Below are 23,966 nucleotides of genomic sequence, written 5' to 3'. Positions count from 1 at the left end.
TGGGTGCTGCCCATTTGTAAAACCAAGCAGAAACTTACACACACATAGTGTGAGGCTGCTATGAAAATGTGCAAGGCTTTACGCCAAGTTTAGTTTTTATACATCTTGAAGTGTGCGTGGAAACTGGTGTATGCAACATTTTTGTGCTTATGCACCATTTATACATGTGGGCCCTTTTGACTCTTCAAAATGTGAATATCAGATATATAATTTAGTATATCAAAAGCATATTAAATTATTTTAAATTCATAGTGTTATCAATATCTCTCATGGAATAAAAAAATAATTCAATTGGAGATGTCCCACTGCTGCATATATCAAAAGTTATATTTTAGATATCTCAGATTTGTTTCCCAACTCTTCAAAATTAAATTGAAGACATCTACAACATTCATTTTGAACTAGTTGGAAAAAAATATATAGATATCTCAAATTTCAATTCTCTTTGATCAATGAGATATTTTAGATATCTTAAATGTATTCTTGAATCCTGTAAAAAGAAGGAATTAATTGTAAAAATGGCTTGAAATATAAGCATCCAGTGAATAGAAAACTAAGGGTCATAGCTCACAAATAACCCTGCAACCACTAAAAGAAAGAGCAATGGCTATCTTAAATTTATTGGAAGTAATAAATCATAATTTGAAAAATCAGAATGACTAGTAATACTAATAAAACAACATGAATAAAAAATAAAACCACATTTAAACATCCTTCAACTTGTAACTTGTCTGGCCATGCTACAGCTTGTAGTGGTCTGGAGTCATTCAGATTCACACCGTCATAGAAATTGTGATTTGTTTATTTGTTTGGTAAGAACCCCCAGCACTATGACAGGCAGGCACAAGGCAGACCATACATCCTTGCAGGTACGATGATCCAGCTAGGAAATAGAATCCTTTAATTCATAGTGCTGCTACAAGGTCCAAAAAGAGGATACAAGCAAACCACAAGTGTTACTTTCTCATCTGTGTGCTTTTATTATGGGAGCTGTATAGGGTGGTCCTGATCTAATGCAATTTTCATTACCCTATAACTTATTAGATAGATAGATAGATAGAAGTATATAACATAGAAAATCACCTGAAAAATCATGGACCATTGAGAAGTGTGCAAACTGACAACATGAAGAATCATCTTAGTGCCGAACTGGAATTCTCCCCGCATAAATCAAAGTCACCCAGACGATGTGGATCTGCATAATTAGATCTGGGCCACCCTGTACAATTAATCCGTTGCTGTAACAAAGATTGTATAAGTAATGTACAGTAATCCCTCGCTATATCGCGCTTCGACTTTCGCGGCTTCACTCTATTGCGGATTTTAAATGTAAGCACATCTAAATATATATCACGGATTTTTCGCTGGTTCGCTGCTTTCTGCGGACAATGGGTCTTTTAATTTAGGTTACATGCTTCCTCAGTTTGATTGCCCAGTTGATTTCATACAAGGGACGCTATTGGCGGATGGCTTAGAAGCTACCCAATCAGAGCATGTATTACATATTAACTAAAACTCCTCAATGCTATAAGATATGCTTCCCGCGTGGCGCTTGTTTTGTTTGCTTCTCTCTGTCTCTCTCACTCTCTCTGCCTGACGGAGGGGGTGTGAGCAGAGGGGGCTGTTTACATAGTGGCTGTTTGCCTAGAAGATAGGATGCTCCTCTACGAAATGCCGCTTTATCACGGTGCTTCTGTATACTTAAAAGCACATATTGATTTTTTGATTGTTTGCTTTTCTTAGCGAGCCTCTCTCTGACATTATCTGCTCTTCACGGTGCTCCTTTGAAGATAAGATATGTTTGCATTCTTTTAATTGTGAGAAAGAACTGCCATCTCTGTCTTGTAATGAAGCACAGTTTAAACGTTTGACTAAAGGGTGTTATTTCATGTCTAGAGGGCTCTAATAATGTTAACAGTGTGGGAGAGTTTATAAGGGCTTAAAATATATAAAAATAACCATACAAACATATGGTTTCTACTTTGCGGATTTTCACCTATCGCGGGGGGGTCTGGAACGCAACCCCCGCGATCGAGGAGGGATTACTGTATTTAGAAGGTCGTAAACAGGTTTTCTATGCTCTAACTGCGAAAATATTCGATTTATAAATAAAGAATCCTACTTCGCGGAAATTCATTTATCGCGGCAGAGTCTGGAACGGATTAACCGCGATAAACGAGGGTTGACTGTACACTAATAATGATGTGGTTTTCAAAGGGTTTTCTTAAACGTTATTATAAAGAAAACATATAGTAACACATCACGGTGTAGAGTAATGCCAAATGTTTTGTAGCCTCAGACTAGCTCTTACTTCAAGACCTGTGCCTGCATTCCCATGTTTGTCATGGACCAGGTCACTTCATCATAAATACACTCCAACTGTCTACATCTCCTATATCTTTTGAATCCACTCATGTAAATTATATAGCATTATCCATTCAGCTCTGTATATCATAATTTAAATTTATCTCTGCTCTCTTCCCAATTGTTGTAAAATCAACTAGGTTAAACCTTCTGTTCACCATCTATAGTGCATCCGGAAAGTATTCACAGCGCATCACTTTTTCCACATTTTGTTATGTTACAGCCTTATTCCAAATTGTTGATAAAAAACACACTTAGCCATTACATTAATTGGATTCAGTGGAGCTTTGGTTGGCTCTGAAAAGTATCCAGGAAGGTTGACAGCTTCATCGCAAATTAAATCATTTAGCCAAGTCATAGTAAAGCAAAACACAGAAGTGAATGAATAATCAGTTCTAGAGCTTATCCATTTTATTGCACAACAATCAGATGTTTGAAAGAAACATACCTGATAATTATGGGTAAATCCATGTCTTCTGAAATGGAGGACAGTCTCAGCTCTGCAACCCTGCTTTCTGCTATTAGTGGTGTTTGTGCTCCAGCTTCCTCCTTTTCTTTCCATGCGTTTAGCTACCTTGTCATGTTGTTGGGCAACAGCATACACCACTAATCCGATGAGGTCAGATATGTAGCTAAAAACCCTGATGTCGAAATCAAATAAACTGGCAAAATACTTTTGACGTTTAATAATTTATTTGCAATAAATTGGCATGGGCATGAATTAAATGTAAACTACACTTATGAGCAAAAGTGAAAAAATAAAAACTGACAGTAACACTGTGTTACGTTCTTTCTGCACCATTATAAATGAGGAATTTAGCTAGTACAGTGCATCTGGAAAGTATTCACAGCGCCTCACTTTTTCCACATTTTGTTATGTTACAGCCTTATTCCAAAATGGCTTAAGTTAATTTTTTTCCTCAGAATTCTACACACAACACCCCATAATGACAACGTGAAAAAAGTTTACTTGAGGTTTTTGCAAATTTATTAAAAATAAAAAAACTGAGAAATCAGTGAAGTATTCAAGTGAAGTATTCACAGCCTTTACTCAATACTTTGTTGATGCACCTTTGGCAGTAATTACAGCCTCAAGTCTTTTTGAATATGATGCCACAAGCTTGGCACACCTATCCTTGGCCAGTTTCGCCCATTCCTCTTTGCAGCACCTCTCAAGCTCCATCAGGTTGGATGGGAAGCATCGGTGCACAGCCATTTTAAGATCTCTCCAGAGATGTTCAATCAGATTCAAGTCTGGGCTCTGACTGGGCCACTCAAGGACATTCACAGAGTTGTCCTGAAGCCACTCCATTGATATCTTGGCTGTGTGCTTAGGGTTGTTGTCCTGCTGAAAGATGAACTGTCGCCCCAGTCTGAGGTCAAGAGCGCTCTGGAGCAGGTTTTCATCCAGGATGTATCTGTACATTGCTGCAGTCATCTTTCCCTTTATCCTGACTAGACTCCCAGTTCCTGCCGCTGAAAAACATCCCCACAGCATGATGCTGCCACCACCATGGTTCACTGTAGGGATGGTATTGGCCTGGTGATGAGCGGTGCCTGGTTTCCTCCAAAGTGACGCCTGGCATTCACACCAAAGAGTTCAATCTTTGTCTCTTCAGACCAGAGAATTTTGTTTCTCATGGTCTGAGAGTCCTTCAGGTGCCTTTTGGCAAACTACAGGCGGGCTGCCATTTGCCTTTTACTAAGGAGTGACTTCCGTCTGGCCACTCTACCATACAGGCCTGATTGGTGGATTGCTGCAGAGATGGTTGTCCTCATGGAAGGTTCTCCTCTCTCCACAGAGGACCTCTGGAGGTCTGACAGAGTGACCGTCTGGTTCTTGGTCACCTCCCTGACTAAGGCCCTTCTCCCCCAATCACTCAGTTTAGATGGCCGGCCAGCTCTAGGAAGAGTCCTGGTGGTTTCAAACTTCTTCCACTTAACTGATGATGGAGGCCACTGTGCTTATTGGGACCTTCAAAGCAGTAGAAATTTTTCTGTAACCGTCCCCAGATTTGTGCTTTGAGACAATCCTGTCTCAGAGGTCTACAGACAATTTCTTTGACTTAATGCTTGGTTTGTGCTCTGACATGAACTGTCAACTGTGGGACCTTATATAGACAGGTGTGTGCCTTTCCAAATCATGTCCAATCAACTGAACTTACCACAGGTGGACTCCAATTAAGCTGCAGAAACATCTCAAGGATGATCAGGGGAAACAGGATACACCTGAGCTCAATTTTGAGCTTTATGGAAAAGGCTGTGAATACTTATGTACATGTGCTTTCTCAATTGTTTTATTTTTAATACATTTGCAAATATCTCAAGTAAACTTTTTTCACATTGTCATTATGGGGTGTTGTGTTTAGAATTCTGAGGAAAAAAATGAATCCATTTTGGAATAAGGTTGTAACATAACAAAATGTGGAAAAAGTGATGCGCTGTAAATACTTTCAAGATGCACTGTATATTCATTAATCAGTTCTGTGAATTTACTTCAGGATAATCTGCTTTGGGTCTTGTAATGCACCATTTATTCTATTAATTTCCACCTTGCTTTTGAGATCTTCCATAGCTGTTACTAGACATTGCTTTTGCATTATGGAGTTATGTTTTATTTGTAAGTTAAAAAATGTATAGCAATGCCCACAAAATTAAAGTTCTTTACTTTACACAAATTGCATAGTTATTTAAAATAATTTTACTGCATTAAGGTGTTGTTAAGTAAAATTATTCAACTTTTTATTGTATCTTCCCTCTCCATTTGAAACTAATAATTTCCAGTCTATGTTGTGTAATTGTATTATTTGTGTTTTTAGGAAATATCATTATAATAAGTAAAAAATGTCCTTGGTTTTTCATCACAATAAAATTTTTATTTTTTTTTTTAGGTGAGGAAGACATTCTTTACATTGGCTTTCTGTGACTTTTGCCGGAAGCTTTTGTTTCAGGGATTTCGGTGCCAGACATGCGGTTACAAATTTCATCAGAGATGCAGCACAGAGGTTCCACTAATGTGTGTTAACTATGACCAGCTTGAGTAAGTAAATAATCTATAAATATCTTTAATGTGGACTTTTTGAAATAAATGCAAACTGAAGAAAAACATAGATGAAAATGTAAAATTAAAATATATTATGCATAACCTAGTATAAACTTTTTCAAATTAAATATTCACTCACCATTTTACTTCAATTTAGAGTGTCAGATTTTTTAGAGCATTATCGTTTTTTTTGTATTTTTAGGGAGAATACTTTAATTTGCATCTTTGTGGTGTAGACTATACTATCGCAAAGTATAAGCCACATTAAATATACAGTGGAACCTCGAGATACGAGTTTAATTCGTTCCAGCACTGAGCTTGTATAGCAAATTTCTCGTATCTAGAACAAACTTCCCCATTAAAAATAATGGAAATCCAGTTAATCTGTTCCGCACCCCCAAAAACATAAACGTAAAAATCAATTTTCCTAACAAATAACACTGATAAATAATATATACAAGTGGAACCTCAGTTTGCGAGTAACTTGGTTTACGAGTGTTTTGCAAGACGAGCTAAATTTTTTCATTAATTTTGACTTGATAAAACGAGCAATGTCTTGCAATACGAGTAGTATGGATTACACTTTGTCTGCTGAGCGTCATGTGATCATAACTGAGCTGATGGTTCTTCTCTCTCGTGCGCGTCTCTCTCTCTCCTTATCTCTCTCGCTTGCATGCGCGTCTCTCTCTCTCCTTATCTCTCGCTCGCGTCTCTCTCTCTCTCTCCTTATCTCTCTCGCTCTCCTCTCTCTCTCTCTCTCTCTCTCCTTATGTCGCTCGCTCGCGCGCCTCTCTCTGTCCTCTTGAGGGTAGAGAAAAGCCAAGCAAAATGACACCTTTTATTGGCTAACTAAAAAGATTACAATATGCAAGCTTTCGAGGCAACTCAGGCCCCTTCTTCAGGCAAGATGTAATCAAAGCTTGCATATTGTAATCTTTTTAGTTAGCCAATAAAAGGTGCCATTTTGCTTGGCTTTTCTCTACATTCATAATGGCTAACACGGTACAACACCTTAGTACTCCTCTTGAGGGCAATCGTCTCCTATTCTCCGTCTGCATGTCCGCGATATTTTTGGATACACTTATACGGCAAACTGCTACAGCGAAACAATGAAATCTCGAGCGCACAAACGCGTAGATCCTCACGCTATCGGAGAACAAGGAACACTGAGTGAGCTGACGGGCTGGCAGCGTCAGCTTGGGTGAATCACCAAGTCGAGGCGGATCGGGAAACGCGTCACGCATAACCACAGCCTGGCTCGTTACGCGAGCCAATGCTCGTATTTAGATCCGAATTTTTCGTTCATACTTTCCTCGTATCTTGAATTTCTTGTATACAGAGCTGTTCGTATCTCGAGGTTCCACTATATATGTCAAAAACATTCAAATGTAATTGTAATAAAATTTTATTTGGTGAATTCAGTTTAATTGAAGTATTATTTATCTTGGGCGGCATGGTGGCGCAATGGTATGACTGAATGACTATTTATCTTAAACTAGCAAAATACCCGCGCTTCGCAGCGGCGAAGTACTGCATTAAAATTTTTATTAAGAAGAAAATCTAACCTTTTTAAACTGAGGGAAAATATGACAATAATTATTTGTTAAGGATCTCTTTGTATACCATGTTGTCAGTTCGGCCCTCCGGTTGTAACATGACCTAGCTGTGCGCTGAGCTTACTCTTGAGCATGCAACTTACAGTTGGCCATGTGAACAGTAATCTTGTCTCAAATCTCACAGCTTGGATTGCTGCTGTCATAATCGGTTTGAGTTTCATGGTTTGTTTCAATTATGACAGTATTTGCAGGATTTGTTGTATTGAAGTGACATTCGGCATCTGTCAAGCGTTGTAAGCACACAACAGGTTTCAGCGATAAAATCACATCCAGCTTTTGAGAGTTTAAACATTCATAAACATCAAAGTGTCCACTACTGAAATCGTCACCTGTGAATCTAAGATGTTTAAGAGGCATTGGCGGTTGTCGAAAGGTGTAAAATATTTGGCCATTTCGTACACTTGAAAGCGACAACCGAACAATTTAGCGGCAGCCATCAACTCACATGCAGAACCATAGGTGAAGGGCTTAAGCATTTCACTCTTATAGTGCTCCTGTGTAGTATAATTATCTCCTGTACCGTCATCAGTCCACACCTTGAACCTGTCCCAGCCATTCAATACATAAGAAACAATGTTCCTCCGGATATCAAGAGTGAGCCTGATATGGCCGTGCAATATGTAACAAAGAGATTGGAAAAGGTAGGTGGTATCTCCGGGCATGGAAACCACTCGGTAAGTGATAGTTCTTTGATCGATAGTGATCATCTCGATAGACATGGTAATGGGGGTTGGAATGATAAAGGAAATGGGTACCTGAGCAATGTAAATTGAGTAAAATACCTATACAATAACTATAATTGTAATAAACAAACAATAAAACAGCAGAGAAGCCGTGGATTAAACAAAAAGGCTGTAGTTATCAGTAGGGAGACGTGAATCCCGTGGCGAAGCAAGGAAGGGAATGTAGAGACTGGAGCGACAGACGGCCTTTTATAGGCAGGCAGCCAACAACGTGGGAGGCGTTGGGATGGGGGACCCAACGCTGCCTCACACGGTGACCGAGCTGCAGGCTATTGGACGTATATATGTACGCAAGTAGAATTCAGTTGGCGTTTTCGACCGTTACATGTAGAATTTCGACATGAAACTTGCTTAACTTTTGTAAGTAAGCTGTAAGGAATAAGCCTGCCAAATTTCAGCTTTCTACCTACATGGGAAGTTGGAGAATTAGTGATGAGTCAGTCAGTCAGTGAGTCAGTCAGTGAGGGTTTTGCCTTTTATTATTATAGATAAGAGTTACAATGATGCTACTACACATATCTGAGACTGAAATCTAATTCACTAACAATTTTTTTTTTAAAAAAAGCATTATTTAAACATTAAAGTATTTGAACCAACCTGTATTTTCTACACAAAAAGTATTACGAAGTAAAAGGTGTCTGTTTTTATTTTTGTTTTTACAGAAGTGCCTGATCTAAAATGTACATTTTGCTCATTACCTTTATAGTTTATAGATGTACTGTTTAGATTTAGTTAATTGCCACAGCATTGAGAAATTGCAAATAAATTCCTTGCTTACTTATATTAACTTTGTGACGGATTTAGGCCAGCTTCTTTTTAACTTGGAGGCCTTCTGTTTGTGATAGGACATGAAATGGAGAAAAATGGGGCCATAAATGATTTTCTTGCCCATGACAGCTTGACCACTGATTGGGTCAGTACAATAATATAGTATGTATCCAGAAAGAGAGAAAAGACACAAAAAATCTTATGCACTGCCAAGGTTTGATGTAAAGATGTATGTCTTCAAGAAGTGCTTAAAAATCATTAGATTTGTAGTAGTTACGAAAGTTATGTGAAGCACATTACAATGTATGTTGAGTGAGAGCATGGACAGTCACCTGGCTAAGAAAAGACAAAGATAATCAAGGTATTTGGTGTCTGAGTTAGTCAAGGATCTATACTCCTAAACAGAAGTTTTGAACTGGGATCAAGAGAAACTTAGAAGTAGTGTAGTTGAAGTATGTAACAGAATAATTACTTGCATTCTCAATAACTTAGAGAGGTGAGATGGCATTTTCTGGCACCCATACTATGTGAGAAAGTTGTATTATAGCTAAGAGAGAATTAGAGATTCAGTTATAAGTGACAGTTGAAGGTCTGCATTTTGTGAATTTTCTGAATGTTGAGAAGAAAGAAACAGGACTGGATCAAAAAATAATTCTGATTCAGTGACAAAAACAGTAGCTTCTTTTTACACTCTCTAGTATGTTCCTGTGATATTGTAGAATTTACAGCTGGTGCAGCTAAATCTGTGTTGGTTGTAACAGACTGTGGATACCCCAGTAGTTTATTTTTCTGCTGGTTAGAAATTTTGTTTTCGTCTTTTCTTTTTGTCAGCTGGTGAAATTTCAGTTATAACATTAATATACTTTTTTAGCCATTTCATTTTTGTTTGTAGATAAAAATTGCCATGTTTTACTGTTTATTCTTTGTGTCTGCATGTACGTAACTGGTATATAGTTTATTAATTTGCTGCTGATATATTTATAGTTTTAAAGGTATGTACAGAGTATGAGCATTTGCTCATTGAAGAGGTTGATTGAAAAAAGATAATAATACAAATATACACCACATTTCGTCATGGTGCTTGATGGCAAAATGGTAACACTGCAAATGGAGAATGCAGTATTGGATAGATTAAGATAAAAAATTAGTTTTTTATCCATGATAATATGACACATTCAGTTGGATTTCTACTGAAACTTGCAGGTGGAAAGGGGCTAATGAAATGAAGATTTGGTGACATCAGCCTAGATATGATAAAGAATTCATGAGAAGAAATAGTAGTGGTTATTGATCAAAAGTGTAGAGAGAAAAAAGGCAAACCTAACACCAATCCTTTAGTTACTCCTGTGAACAGTTTGAAGAGCAAAAAAAGTCTTTAATTATTTTAGACTCAAGTCTCTTTTTTTCATTAAGTAGTAAACTTGCTACAAACATTCAATGCTTGTTTTATTGCATGTTATAACTTTTGATGTATCACACTGACAATGAATTTTTCTCATAGTTATAACTTGCCTGTCTAAATGCAAACTTTGCTGATTCTGGCATCTCCCCTGTTATAGATTTTGGCTCTGGGTTGTCTGTTAGATGTGTGCTAAATCCCTTCATATTTGTTTTAGAAGATAAATCACATGTGATCATACATACAAGCAGCTAAACATATTTACAGAATAACACAGTAACTTTTTCAACGTAAATTATTTCTGTGAAATGTGGAAAAAAATCCATAAGTAAATTGTGTTTTAAAGTTTTATAGTTTAAACTATATAGAGGAATTCCTGATATTTTCAGCTTTTAGCACAGGTTGCACTTTAAGAGCTGCTGCCCTAATTTACAATAACATTGGAGGTTTCATCGGGTTGCACCATGAGGCAGTGGTTCCAAACTTTTTTTTAAGTTGTAAGATTTCACTTGAACATGTATTTCTGTCATTTTCTCCCCCAAATAGTTTTACCCATCAAATAACCCTTTATTTCAGACAAGCAAAGCCAACAAATCAGTGAGTCAGTTAAATGTTCAGGGTGTGAAACTGTAACGAGCAAATTTGAAGCAAATACTATTTTTAAGAGATGTAGAAAATATACTGCAGCCAGTTTCTCGCATCTTTGTCAACTGAAGAAATTGTAAACCGGTTAACTGTCACAATTTTTTAAATGATTAATGAAATGGAAGAATAACATAACATTCTACAGATGTTGAAAGCAGTGACTCCGCTTGCCATTAACTGCATTATTTTGTGGACATGTGTTAACCTTACAGAAATCGTTTGATTATAATCAGCTAGATAAACTGCTTACTGTGCTTTTTGTCTTCTATAATATAATATATATAATAAGAACTACTATGTTCAGATCTCCTCAAGATTTACATGGTAATGTAATCTAGATATGTTTTTTTAAGAATTTTATTCGCCCTCATACTTGTAATTTACTCCTGATAAAAACACTTCCCTGTGTCTCATTTACAGTTTTTTTCCATGCCCTGCTTCTCCAAAGTAAGTGAATGTTTGCACATTGATGAGCTGTTATCCCACCCAGCCTCAAATTTTAAACTGTAACAAATGCTTCCTGGATCTATGAAATGGGTAAATCTTGTTCAGAAATCGGATGAATATACAGTATATTTTGTAGACATCAGCATTCAAGTCTTTTACTAAGTCACACCCAGTCTGTGCTCTTTTTTTCTAGCCAAATTGTATTTGGAGCTGTCGAGTAGACTGGCTTGTTTCCATCATGGGGTGTACACATTCTGCAGTCAGCTGCATTATTGGCTGTGAGTGCCTTGTGAAGTTTATACAGGCTTTTCTGTTCATAACTTTGAGAGATGAAAAACACATGAGGTAGAGTGGCTGAAGGGTCATGTATGACCCATACTCCAAGTCATCAAAAATATACTTTGGTGTTTTCCACAAAGACTGTTCATGGTAGAAAACTCAAACAGCTGAACCAAAAAACAATGTTTATCAACTGATATGCATTAAAAGTTTTGTTCAGTTTTTTAGGAAGTTCATGTGTGTTTGTCCAAATGAGCAATTTATACATTTTACTGCATTAATCTATACATATAAAGGAGAGTTGAGATCCGAGATACTGTGTTTGTGGAGGGATGGAGAGTTAAGGCAGGTGGGGGAGTCACGTGATCATCTCCCCTCCCATTCACCTCATTTCATTCACTTCATTTCGCTCCGAGCTGAGCTCCGCAGCTGATGCGGTCTTGCCGTTCTTTTTCTTTAGTGTTTAGTCCTCTCTCCTTTACTGATTTACTGTTTACTAGACGCAGTACTTACTGAATAGTATTTTTTCCTTTAGTGTTTCTACTTAGTGTTTCTTAGTGTTTAGTAGATGCGGTGTGCCGGTGTTCCTGGCGGTGTTGCGGTTTACTGTTACTTTCTACTTCGTTTTTGTACTTTAGTGTTTAGTAGACTTTTACTTTATCTCATTTACTGTTGTTTTTTACTGTTGTTCCCGCCGCTGTTACTCTTTTTTACTTTATCTCATTTAGTGTTTGGTAGACTTTTACTTTATCTCATTTACTGTTGTTCCCGGTGGTGTTGCCTTTTTTCCCGTTTCTTTTTTATGTAGCATGTTCACGAATTAGTCATAGAGAAAATTTATATATTTTGTCTCCAGGAGGACAAGCCATAAATGTTGTATATAAAGAAGTTCTATAAGTTGCATGTAGATACATAATTATTCCAACTACAGTGACTGCAGCGAAGCGCATGTGGTCTGCTAGTATATAATATTAAATACCCAGAAGCAATGTATTTAAGGGCGTATGGCGGTGGATGCTACAATATTTACAATATGCTAAAAAAAAGTAGCTAACATTCTGTATCCACCACCTGTAATGCAAGACTGTTATGAATATTTTTCACCTCTCAGTTTCTGTGAACATCATACTTTTAAAAAAAGTAAATGTATGCTTTTAACTTTACAAGTACTAAAAACAATCTTATCTCCTGCTTACTACTGAAACTTTTAACATGCTCAGAATAGTTTGGACTACATGCTGCTGCATGCATTTACATACCACATCTGGAATCACTGACACCATGAACTGCTCTAAAACGTGACCAACTTAACATATTCTGTATTGTATTTAGTTGTGTTTTAGTCCATCTAAAGCTTAAAAGAGCGCTCATAGAAGAGAATTTTTCAAATAGTGCACTAATGCATGTTTTCTTAAGAAAGCATTTTTAATAACTTGCAAACATTTTTCAATAAAGCCTCTTTGAATATTGTAAAGTATACCCTCTTTGTAATGTTTTAAAATGCCAGTTAACAATTCTGTGCCCCCTTGGTTCATATTGTATGATTGATGAGAATTGAGACAGTTTAAGTAGCTGCTATGCTAACAACAAGCCATGGATTACAAGTGACATCAAGGGCCTTTTGAACCAGAAGAAAAGGGCTTTTAAAGGCGGTGATTAGCATGAGCTGAAGCGCGTGCAGAAGGAACTCTCAAGTCCAGCTCAGGGAGGCGAAAGAGCAGTACAGGAGAAAGCTGGAGCAGAAGTTGCAGAATAATAGCATGAAAGAAGTGTGGGATGGGATGAAGATCATCACTGGCTGCAGCTCAAAGTGGAGTGCCACCATCGAGAGAGACATGGAGAGAGCAAACCTGATGAACAATTTCTTTAACAGGTTTGACCACCCTAACCCACTTTCACTTCAGAATACTGCATCCTTCACCCATTCTTCTGCTGATACCAGCATAGGAGAGAGATCCCCCCCGCCCCCCAATTACAGCAGCCCAGGTAAGCAGAGAGCTGAGGAGACTTCGTAACAGTAAAGCAGTGAGTTCAGATGGAGTATCACCACGACTGCTGAAGGCCTGTGCATTGGAGCTGGGGAGTCCTCTACAGTGCATCTTCAACCTGAGCCTGGAACGGGGAGAGTCCCGAGGCTTTGGAAAACATCTTGCCTCACCCCAGTCCCAAAGGTATCACGTCTTCGTTATGATCCGAATGACTTCCGGCCTGTTGCTCTGACGTCACATGTTATGAAGACCGTGGAGTGGCTGCTGTTTCACCACCTGAGACCACAGGTCCGCAATGCCCTTGACCCTTTGCAGTTCACATACCAGGAGACGGTGGGAGCAGAGGATGCCATCATGTATATGCTATACTGATCCCTCTCCCACTTGGACAGAGGCAGTGGTGCTGTAAGAATTATGTTTCTGGATTTCTCTAACACCATCCAACTTCTGCTCCTTAGGGATAAGCTGACAGAGATGGGAGTAAATTCATACCTGGTGGCATGGATCGTGGACTATTTTACAGACAGACCTCAGTATGTGCATCTCGGGAACTGCAGATCTGACCTTGTGGTCAGGAGCACCACAGGGGACTGTGCTTTCCCCGGTCCTGTTCAGCCTATATATTTCGGACTTCCAATACAAATTGGAGTCCTGCCACGTACAAAAGTTTGCTGAAGACACTGCTGTCGTGGGCTGCATCAGGAGTGGATAGGAGGAAGAGTATAGGAACCTAATCAAGGACTTTGGTAAATGGTGCAATTTAAACCACCTACACCTGAACACCAGCAAAACCAAGGAGCTGGTGGTGGATTTTAGGAGGCCCAGGCCCCTCCTGGACCCCGTGATCATCAGAGGTGACTGTGTGCAGAGGGTACAGACCTATAAATAACTGGGAGTGCAGCTGGATGATAAATTGGACTGGGCTGCCAATACTGATGCTCTGTGTAAGAGAGGACGGAGCCGACTATAGTTCCTTAGTAGGCTGGAGTCCTTCAACATCTGCAATAAGATGCTGCAGATGTTCTATCAGACGGTTGTGGCGAGTGGTCTCTTCTGTGCAGTGGTGTGCTGGGGAGGCAGCATAAAGAAGAGGGACACCTCACGCCTGGAAAAACTGGTGAAGAAGGCAGGCTCTATTGTAGGCATGGAGCTGGACAGTTTGACATCTGTGGCAGAGCAACGGGCGCTGAGCAGGCTCCTGTCAATCATGAAGAATCCAATGCATCCACTGAACAGTATCATCACCAGACAGAGGAGCAGCTTCAGCAACGGATTGCTGTCACTGTCCTGCTCCACTGACAGACTGAGGAGATTGTTCCTCCCCCACACTATGCGACTCTTCAATTCCACCCGGGGGGTAAACGTTAACAGTACACAAGATTATAGACTGTTATACCTGCCTCACACTCTCCACCTTGCATTTTTCAACTTGCACTGTGCTTTTATTGCTCTTTAATAAATGTTGTTTTTATCAGTATGCTACTGCTGGAGTATGTGAATTTCCCCTTGGGGATTAATAGTGTTTATCTATCTATCTATCTATCTATCTATCTATCTATCTATCTATCTATCTATCTATCTATCTATCTATCTATCTATCATTTGAACAGTTTAAATGGTTGATTCAATGGCTTGAAGTGCTATATAAACATTTATTTTTTTATGAAGACTTTTTAAAGTAATAAAGTGGCCTATACATGCCATGCCTAATTTGTTATTGTTTAGGTTTAGTACATTTTTATTGTACATCTTTTTTTACATGTATTACTTGATTAATTGTCAAATTACTTCATTACATTTTGACTAATAGCATTCATGGTGATGCAGAAATGTATATATACGCACATACTTGTTTTGTTTGAACGATACCATTTGTGCCATATGAGAAGTAACACTTGCATTTTTCATGTTTTTTAAAAAATTCTTTCTTGTAATGCAATTAATTAACCAAAGTCATAATCAACTGATTGATAAATTATCAAAATAATTGATTATTTACAGGTTTAGTGGACAGTAATTTTTGATAATAGATCCAGAGAGGGATTTGGAAAAGAAAAAAAAATAAAGCAGGCATAGTAAATGTTATATAAAAGGACAAAGAGAGAGAAAAAATAAACTAAGAACTGTTAAATGAAAGTGGAAAAGGATAATGGAAACAATACAGTAAGTGATCGGAGACATGAGACATTGTAGGCAAGGAGTGAAAAAATTAGATTATGTATGAAAAGAATTAAAGTGATAGAAAGCTGAAGGAGCTGGAGACAATGCAAGCAGGCATGATGTGGTCTAGCAGGTCCACAGCTCAGAAAAAGCTGGCTGTTTTTTTAAATAAATAAATAATTTTATAGCCAGCTCGATCTCTGTGGGTGTGTGTGCCCATGTAGCTACAGGAGGTAAGTGGAGTAATTGGGGTGAGACACACCTGCACGTGAGGGTGTGGTCTGTCTCAGTTGCTACACTGACTTCCTGTGGGGTGCAATTCAGATGCTGTCCCCACTGAGGCATATAAGGGTGACCCGGCACGAGAAAAAGGGAGAAATTGAAGCAGGTTCGGCAGTAAGTAAGAAAGAAAGAAGGAAGGAAGGATGGAAAAAAAAAGGTGATTTTTGTGGTTTGTAGTCCGCCAGTTCATAGGAGGAGGGGCAGGCAGTCAGAGCGCTACCGAGGAGCTAGTGATCAGCTGAGGGGTACTAGAGAATGAAGTGTTGGTTGACTGCATCTGTTGGTTGGGCATCTCCTTGGTGGAAAGATCCTGTATGGGTAATGAACAGGAATGTCTTCTTTTGGAAGGCAATACTATTCTCATGAGTTTTAAAGAAACAGTCTCTAATTTTTTTGTAACTTCTGGTTTTAAGAAAATATTTATTGAACTGTTTTTAATCTCCACTTGTGCACCATTCACTTATTTATTGGATTTTTTTATTAAAGTTTTGCACTTCACTTTTGGATACTTTTTTTTCCTGACTGTTTTTAATATATTTTTATGTACCTACCCCTTGCTTTGTGTGAGTGTCCTCAGCCGCTGGCATATCCTTCAGGTATGTTGCCAGTGGTAGCAGGTTCAGTAGGCTCACCGGAAAGACCCTCTAGTGTGGAGCCAACTTGCCCCATCACAGGTGAAAGGAAAAAACCGAAATGAGTGTAAAGCAGTGAGACTTGGCTTGGTCAGTCAACTTAAATGTTAACGACCACTGAAAGGATAACATGATGAGATTAAAGCAAAGATTGATGAGAGAGATAAGTGAGGTACATCCAGGAAGGTGACTGTGTGGCCATGTACTTTACATAACGAAATCAGATGTGGAGGAAGTGTTCAAACAATTCTACTTAATTAAAACTACAAATAAATGAGAAAAAATGTGGTCTAGTAAAAGTTGAATTACCCCATTTGCCTTTACACTTTAGTAAAAGTAAGAAAGTCCTTGCTTGAAAATATAGTTAAAGTACATAAAAGTACTTGTCAAATGTATTCCCTGATTCAACAGTATAATATGTCATTAGGTGTGCCCACTGAATGTACTGTATATGGTGTTAAATAGAAAGATATAGTACAGGCTGTGCCATTTTTATTAAAAATGATGTAGACTATTCTTCTGATTAAGACCTCTATGAGCCCCAAGGTGTCCAAACTCAAAAGACCCCTCACTACATCCATTGTGAATGATGTTGATCAGCGAATTTCGCCAAAGTGTTATTAGCAATGAATTTGCTGCGTTCATAACAGCCAACATTGATGGAACTGCCCCACGTATATAATGCTGATCATTTGCAGTACAGACTCTGTGAGATGAGTTATCTGTTCTTTTAGCCAGAGGTGCAGATTGATCTTCAAGGTGCAGGTCGATCTTCAAGTTCCAAAAACCTGCAACCCCTGTGGCCCTCCAGGACTGACTTTTCCCACCCGTGCTCTATGCATACATAATAATTAGCCACGTGGCATGGTGTGAAAATAAACCTTGAAGGAGCCTGACATACCCATACAGAGGAAAGTCTATGCAATAATTAATTAATAATGAAAGATTTATTACTATTTACAAGATGTTTCTTTTTTTGGATTGAGTTAAAAGTGCAAAACATTAGCATAGACAGTTTAGAGAGCCTTCAATGCAACTTTAAAAAAAAACAGAACGAGCCAGCGGTTTCAGTCATGACATACCACTTTAAATATTCTGCCTTTAAAAGACCAACATATTTTTTCTGACTTTCGACTAGGATTTTGGCTTTGTTTTGATGGAATATATGATTGTGTCTCTTACTGTATGCTTTCTTTTTTGATATCACAGAGGCACAGTGGTGCAGTGGTTGGCACTGCTGCTGCACAGCTCAGGTCAACTTTTAAGCCACATTTATCGGTCCAGTATAGATGGCAGACATTTCCTTAACCCTCAGGGATACTTTAAAGTTGACTGCACCTTTATAATTCAGTCAAATCTAGTTCAGTCAGTCCTTCCCCACCGACTTTAATGCAATTCGCCAAGCTCTGCAAATATTAAAAGCATTTCTGTGATATCGGATAATTCATGGCGAAGAGAACTGGGCAGTATTTGCTCATCACTAATTATGAACATCACATATGTCAATAATAAATCAGGTTAAAAAAATCTGAAACTTTATACAGTATTAGGTCAATTTGACCTTTTTTATTGCAGAGTTGTCCAGGTAAATTTAGAAGGTGAAGCCATGATTTTTCATGGGGGCTGATCTGCAATTCCACTACAGACAAAGCCCACAGTAGTTTCGATTCACAGTAAATATGCGTAAACGTGTATAAGCAACAAAAACGAGTGCAAACAGACTTGTCATACAGAATGCAATACTGCAGGTTCAAATGATGATAAGAAAAGGGTAGGTTGTGTTGATCAAACACGAGGCATCAACACACATATTACTTGATATATAGCATTGTGCAGCAGGAGATCATAAAATAAAATCAAACAGAAAAATATAAAAACAGTAGTTCAGCCTACAATGGCATGTCACTACAATTAGCTGTTAATACTTAGCAATCTAAAGTAAAACTGTACCAGGCTGATGCACGATATCACTTAGTAAAAAATCAGTTGTTTAACCACTGACCTTACCTTTTGAACAAGTGAACTTGAAGTCTTTTTAAAAGTGAATTATTAGACACTTGCTCTGATCGTGCTCTACCCATTTGTATTTTTGTTTTAAACAATGTTTTGGGTCTTTTTGGACAGGATTATAATCACAAAAGTCGAATTTGGCCAGAAGTACGTTTATTGCAAGAAAAAACATATTTTTCTTGTTATTAGGCATTTTTTTCTGGCACATGCAAAGGCCCCTTTGCAAGCAGGGCCCCAGCGTGAGGTCTCAAATCACCATGATGATAGGTTCAAAAATGCATAAATGTATTAGTTTAATATTATGTTTACAAAACAGTTTCAATAATGAATTGCACAAAACCATCAATACATTATAAAATAAATGTTTTTTTACTGTATTGTGTTTGTATAATTTACAGTATAAGAGAATGATCAATGACAGAGTTCTTAGTTGCCTATGATGATTTAGTTCTAAATAGAACAAATCATGAATCATCTAAGCGAAAAAAGGTAATCATGCAAGTGTTTTAAATCTCTAAAACAGTGATTCTTAGACTTTTTAATTTGAGCACTCAAATTAGAAAATAGGTACTGAACTGGGACCCAAGAAGAAGAATATTATCATAGTGACAACAAAATCATAAAGAAACAAATAACAATGACCATATAATAAAACAGTAAATGTTTGTGTTTCCTTTCAAGCATCTCACATGAATATTACTAAAAGAGAAAAAGTGAGATACTAATGTATTGTTAAAACAATACTCTGTTTATGCATATTCCAAATCTATTTATTTGGAGCAGGGTCATGTGGCAGCTGGAGCTTATCCCAACAATAGGGTGCAAGGCAGGAATGATTCCTAAAAAGGTTGCCATCCCATCACAGGGAAAAAATAGACACACATATACACAGAGCCAATTAGTGCCCTGCCAATCTACCTACCCTGCATGTCTTTGAACTGTGGGAGGAAAACAGAGTACCAGGAGGAAAGCCACATGGACCTTGGGAGAACATGCAAACTTCACAGAGCACCTGGGGCCTACACCTAAAACAACTATTATAATTCAAAACAGGAATAAATTCCTGAGGTGTACCACTGCCTGTGGAAATGCTTTGTCTATGTAATAGTAAAGTTGAGAGATATTTTGTGGCATGAGGATATGGTGAACTTTGAAAGCATAGTATGAAAGGTCACTTGGTCATTTCACTCATAGCATTAGGTAAGGAATGAAGTAGTTCAAAAAATGTACCTTGTTTTAAACAACATAAACAAATGAGCTCAACCATTAACAATACATATTTCTGAGCTCACAAATAGTTTAAATACTTTGCTTTCCATTTAGCAGTTAAATTAACTGAAAAAAAGCCAAATTATTCCTCAAAGTATATACACTATGAATACTTTATTCTGGTGATGGTATAAATCATGCTGAATAATTCGGTGATCAGTCTAGTTTGAAATATTTAACTCTACTGGCTAACATCATGCCGAACATCTACTGCTTGCCTCACCATTTGATATTTTCTGCTATTCTTGCAATTCTCAGTGGCCCAACGAACATGTTTTGCACAACCAGTAGATTAATATTTATCAAACTGCTTTAAAATAGTGTAACAAGAAGGAATTCTTCCTTAAAGTGGCATGGTAAACTTAATACAAAGTCTTGCACCTCATTTGCAGATCTAGATTTCAAGTATGCCATAAACATTTACATGTAATAAGGAACTAACCAGTTACCTATGACCACCGAAACTTCACTTAGCATAAAACAGTGCCATGGCCCTATACATACACTCACTCTATCGACATACCACTCATAAAGCCCTGAAAGTCCCACCTGCTGTTTTGACATTTCAATCTAGCTCCATGGTCTCTTCATCTCAAAAGCTTGTCTGTTATTTCCTCCTCTCTCCCCCTTTCTTCCATGTCTTTGTTCAGTCTTCTCAGTTTCTTTGTTTCACTGTTTGTGAGGTGGAAGATGCCAGTACTACTTATATATTAGTTTCAAATATATGAAAGGTCTCCATGATGTGTCAGCTGCATTGTTTTACATACTGTGCTGCCACAAATAATACAATAAATAGTGATTTATCACTAAATGTAAAATATGCTCTTAGACAAAATAGCTTAATTTTTTCATAATTATATTGGTGACCTATCACAGACAAGTTTAAGAAACACTGCTCTGAACGAAAGAGGTTGACACCATCACCCATGCATTTTAGCTTTCCTGTAGAGCTGTGCTGAATAGATCTGTTCATGTTTGCAAATTGATTCCCATGATTCACTGAAAAGAGTTGTTCAAAATCAGGGGTCGCCAAGTCCGGTCCTGGAGTACCACTGAAGCTGCAGGTTTTCATTCTAACCCTTTTGTTTGTTTTAAAATGACTGCCCTGTTTGTGCTGCTAATGAACTTCTTGTGAATTCATTTTAATTGAATTGCTTTTTTAAGATTTGCTCCCCTGAATTACTTCATTGTTCCTCTGAATTTCTTCATTTCTTTCCTTAAATGGCACCCAAACAGAAATGAAACGTGAAGTGAGGAAGCCAACAGAAGACCATGTAAGTGAGGGCGTCAAACTCCAACCAGCTGCTTAATGAGATACTGATTCTTGTCGTTAATTAAACCTGTTCCTTAATTTTGCAACATGTTGCTGCTCTCGTGGTGCATTAGCAGACATTTCAGAAATTGTTGATTTTCTCTTTTCCAAGAGCACTGGTCAAATGTTTTGGGGACCTGAGAAGGTAGACATTCCTGAGACCTTCATCTCTTTTTTATTTTCAGATATTGTGTGATGGACACCAGTTGTTTTGGCTCATTTTGTATCTAATTATTGTTTGGCTGCTAATTAAGGAAAAAACAATTAAGGGATCAGAGTCTTCAAGACAAAGTTAATTAGTTCAAAATAAGTTAATTAGCAGCAAATCAGGTTACTCATTAAGAAAAGTTTTAGAATGAAAACCTGCAGCCACGGTGGTCCTCCAGGACCAGACTTGGCAACCCCTGTTCAAAATAGTGATGGGCACTTTGATTCACTTTATTGATTTGATTATTTCGAACTACCTGTTTAAGTGAATCGATTCTTTTGGTGAAGTTGATTTTTTGGATTAATTTACAGTATATATGGGAAGTCTGGGGGTGTCAGGAGGGACAGTAGTTCTCTTTGATTGCATCGCAAATGCATAATTAATAATTCATACATTATTTTGATATAGAAATTGTTAGTATATAACACTGTATTTTATGTGTTTGTGTGGTTAAATATCATTGTTCATTAATTTATATATAATTTTATAAGCAGTATAATAATTATGTCTAACATGATCATTTATATGTCATTGTCCTGTTTCCCTACATAAAGTATGGTGACACAATTAAGATGCATAATTAAAATATATTTAGTTACAGAATCACAAGTGAATGAGAATTGTGTAAATCATAATTAATTTGCAAATGAATGAGAGTCATTAGACTGGTTCTTGGGTAGTAACTCATTCAAGATTTACATTCAAGATTCAGGCAGTGCTTAAGCATGCACTTTAAATATCTATTAGTGAAAAGAAAAATGCTAATGACATTTTGCGGGAACGGCATGTATGGGCTTTGCCACTCCTGTTCAGCACCACTAAATTGATTTGTTCATGTGGTTCATATGATTCATTGAAAAGAGTTGTTCAAAAAAAAAAACAAATCATTTATAAAATGTCCATCACTAGTTTATAAAGAATGGATGGTTCACATGACTGTAAAATGTAACATAAGGCTGTTCTGAAAATCTCAGAACTACCAAGAGTAACATGTTAAAATGAGAAAAATCATGTAAAGCAATGTTTTGATTTAAAACATGTATGGAGTGTGTGCCAAATAATGGCTTGTAGAGTTTAACAAAGTTAACTGAATCATTTGAGAGAATTGCCAAAAATATATTGAATAACATTTCACATACTTATAAACCCATTTTGTTAAGGAGGACTCTTAACCTATTTTCAAAAAACTTCAGTTTTCAGAGTTTCAGTAGAAATATGATTATATGAGTTTTATCATTGGAGAATTGTCTGTAACTGTTTATCCTCTCTGGATTTTCTCTATTTGCTTTGCTATTTCCTTTTCCAAAAGAATACTAGTCAATGATTCTGCTTTGCCATAAAATAATAGTGCATGCAGGTGATATGCTGGTAATTTTTATGATAAAATGTGTGATACTCAGAGGCCCAAGAGTTTTGGATACTTTAGCTCTAAAGCAATAATTGGTTGAAGCCTTAAGTAACACACATTTCCTTTCAACCCCAAGTTGATTGAGAGAACCTTCTTTATAGTCTGAATAAGACTCTAGGCAAAGTGAAATAAATAAAACTTGCTGATATGAACAGAATATTTGCATCATGAATAGATTTGCCTGTATATTTTTACAAGTAAGACTGACAAATAGAAAATGTTGCATTGTGTTGTACATTATAATTTTTGTAAGGTTTTAAGAATGCACAGAGATGGATTTTATCATGTGACTTGAATCGATCTTCAAAAAGAAATATATGCATGCTAAAGAAATGTGGTTCAAGAAAATACTGGACTATGTAAAATAACATTTATGTGAATAAAGTTCTTTTTGTAATGTGAAAGTAAAAGTTACCAAGGTCTTTTTTTCTTATCCATAATTTAAATTTAAGTTTAATGTACTCTAATATGGTCATTTGTGTTTAAAAGTTAATACATTGGTATACAATTTAGTTTTTATTGTACTTTTGCCTGCAGCAAAATGTTTCAGAGTCATTTTCATTTAAATTTACGACAGTTTTAATATTGTCCTCGGTGAGGAGAGTAATAGTAACAGGCTGGGATATCTATTTCTTGTAAAATCTGAACAGTTTCAGAATGAATATAAGTGAAACACTTTGTTCTGAAGACCGCAAAAGAGTGCTAATTAAAAAATTGCATCATCTTTGATGATTAATGTTAAAGGTATTTTACATATTTTGTTCCCTTCCTTAAAACAAAGCTAATCATTTTACCATTGGGCATGAAAGCTAAAATTTAACTCCAAAAGTAGTCAATTTCCAGTCAATTTATTGCCATTTTTATTTAGTTTGATTTAGAATTTAACATTTTTTTTATGAGGGAAAAAATAAAGGCGTTTTAAAATGAAGCATGATTACTCTTGCTTGTTAATTACAGCATATGCTGCAATTTGTACATATTCTTCCATATTTGGAATATAGTATGTTACAAATATGTAAATTAAACCATCATTTTTGTGACTTTTTATGATTGCCCTAAAATAGTAAAGTTTAGCATAGTCTTTTCTGGACCTTATATTTTAACTAATTTACTTATGGAGTTGAACGTTATTGCCAGGGAAAATAATTGCTAGGAATTTCTATTGGTGTTACCTCCATACACATAAGATACAGTACATATAATTTATAAAAACATTTTAAAGTCCTTGACACCACCACAGCATTATATACAGTAAGCACATATATATAAAACAATAAAGTAGAATTGCATGTCTGCCCAGTGAAATATTAAGTATTTCCTATATGAAATAAACATTTTATATTGAATTTAGTAGAATAGAAATCAGGAAGAGACAGATGAATCAGACTGTGTT

General features: G+C 37.0%; 1 protein-coding gene across 2 annotated transcripts in view; it reads left to right on the top strand.

The window, feature by feature from the left end:
- braf (B-Raf proto-oncogene, serine/threonine kinase) overlaps nt 1-23,966 on the top strand; it is a 350,871-nt gene that overhangs the window by 146,515 nt on the left and 180,390 nt on the right. For both annotated transcript variants that reach the window (XM_039769464.1, XM_039769465.1), the window contains exon 6: nt 5,256-5,404. In XM_039769464.1, the coding sequence (XP_039625398.1) occupies nt 5,256-5,404 (149 nt within the window). The remainder of the gene's footprint in view (nt 1-5,255; nt 5,405-23,966) is intronic.

The sequence above is a fragment of the Polypterus senegalus genome, chromosome 11, assembly GCF_016835505.1.
Source record: "Polypterus senegalus isolate Bchr_013 chromosome 11, ASM1683550v1, whole genome shotgun sequence".
Lineage (NCBI taxonomy): Eukaryota > Metazoa > Chordata > Cladistia > Polypteriformes > Polypteridae > Polypterus > Polypterus senegalus.
The sequence above is the reverse complement of the archived record's forward strand: the minus strand, read 5'-3'. Positions and strand labels throughout refer to the sequence as shown.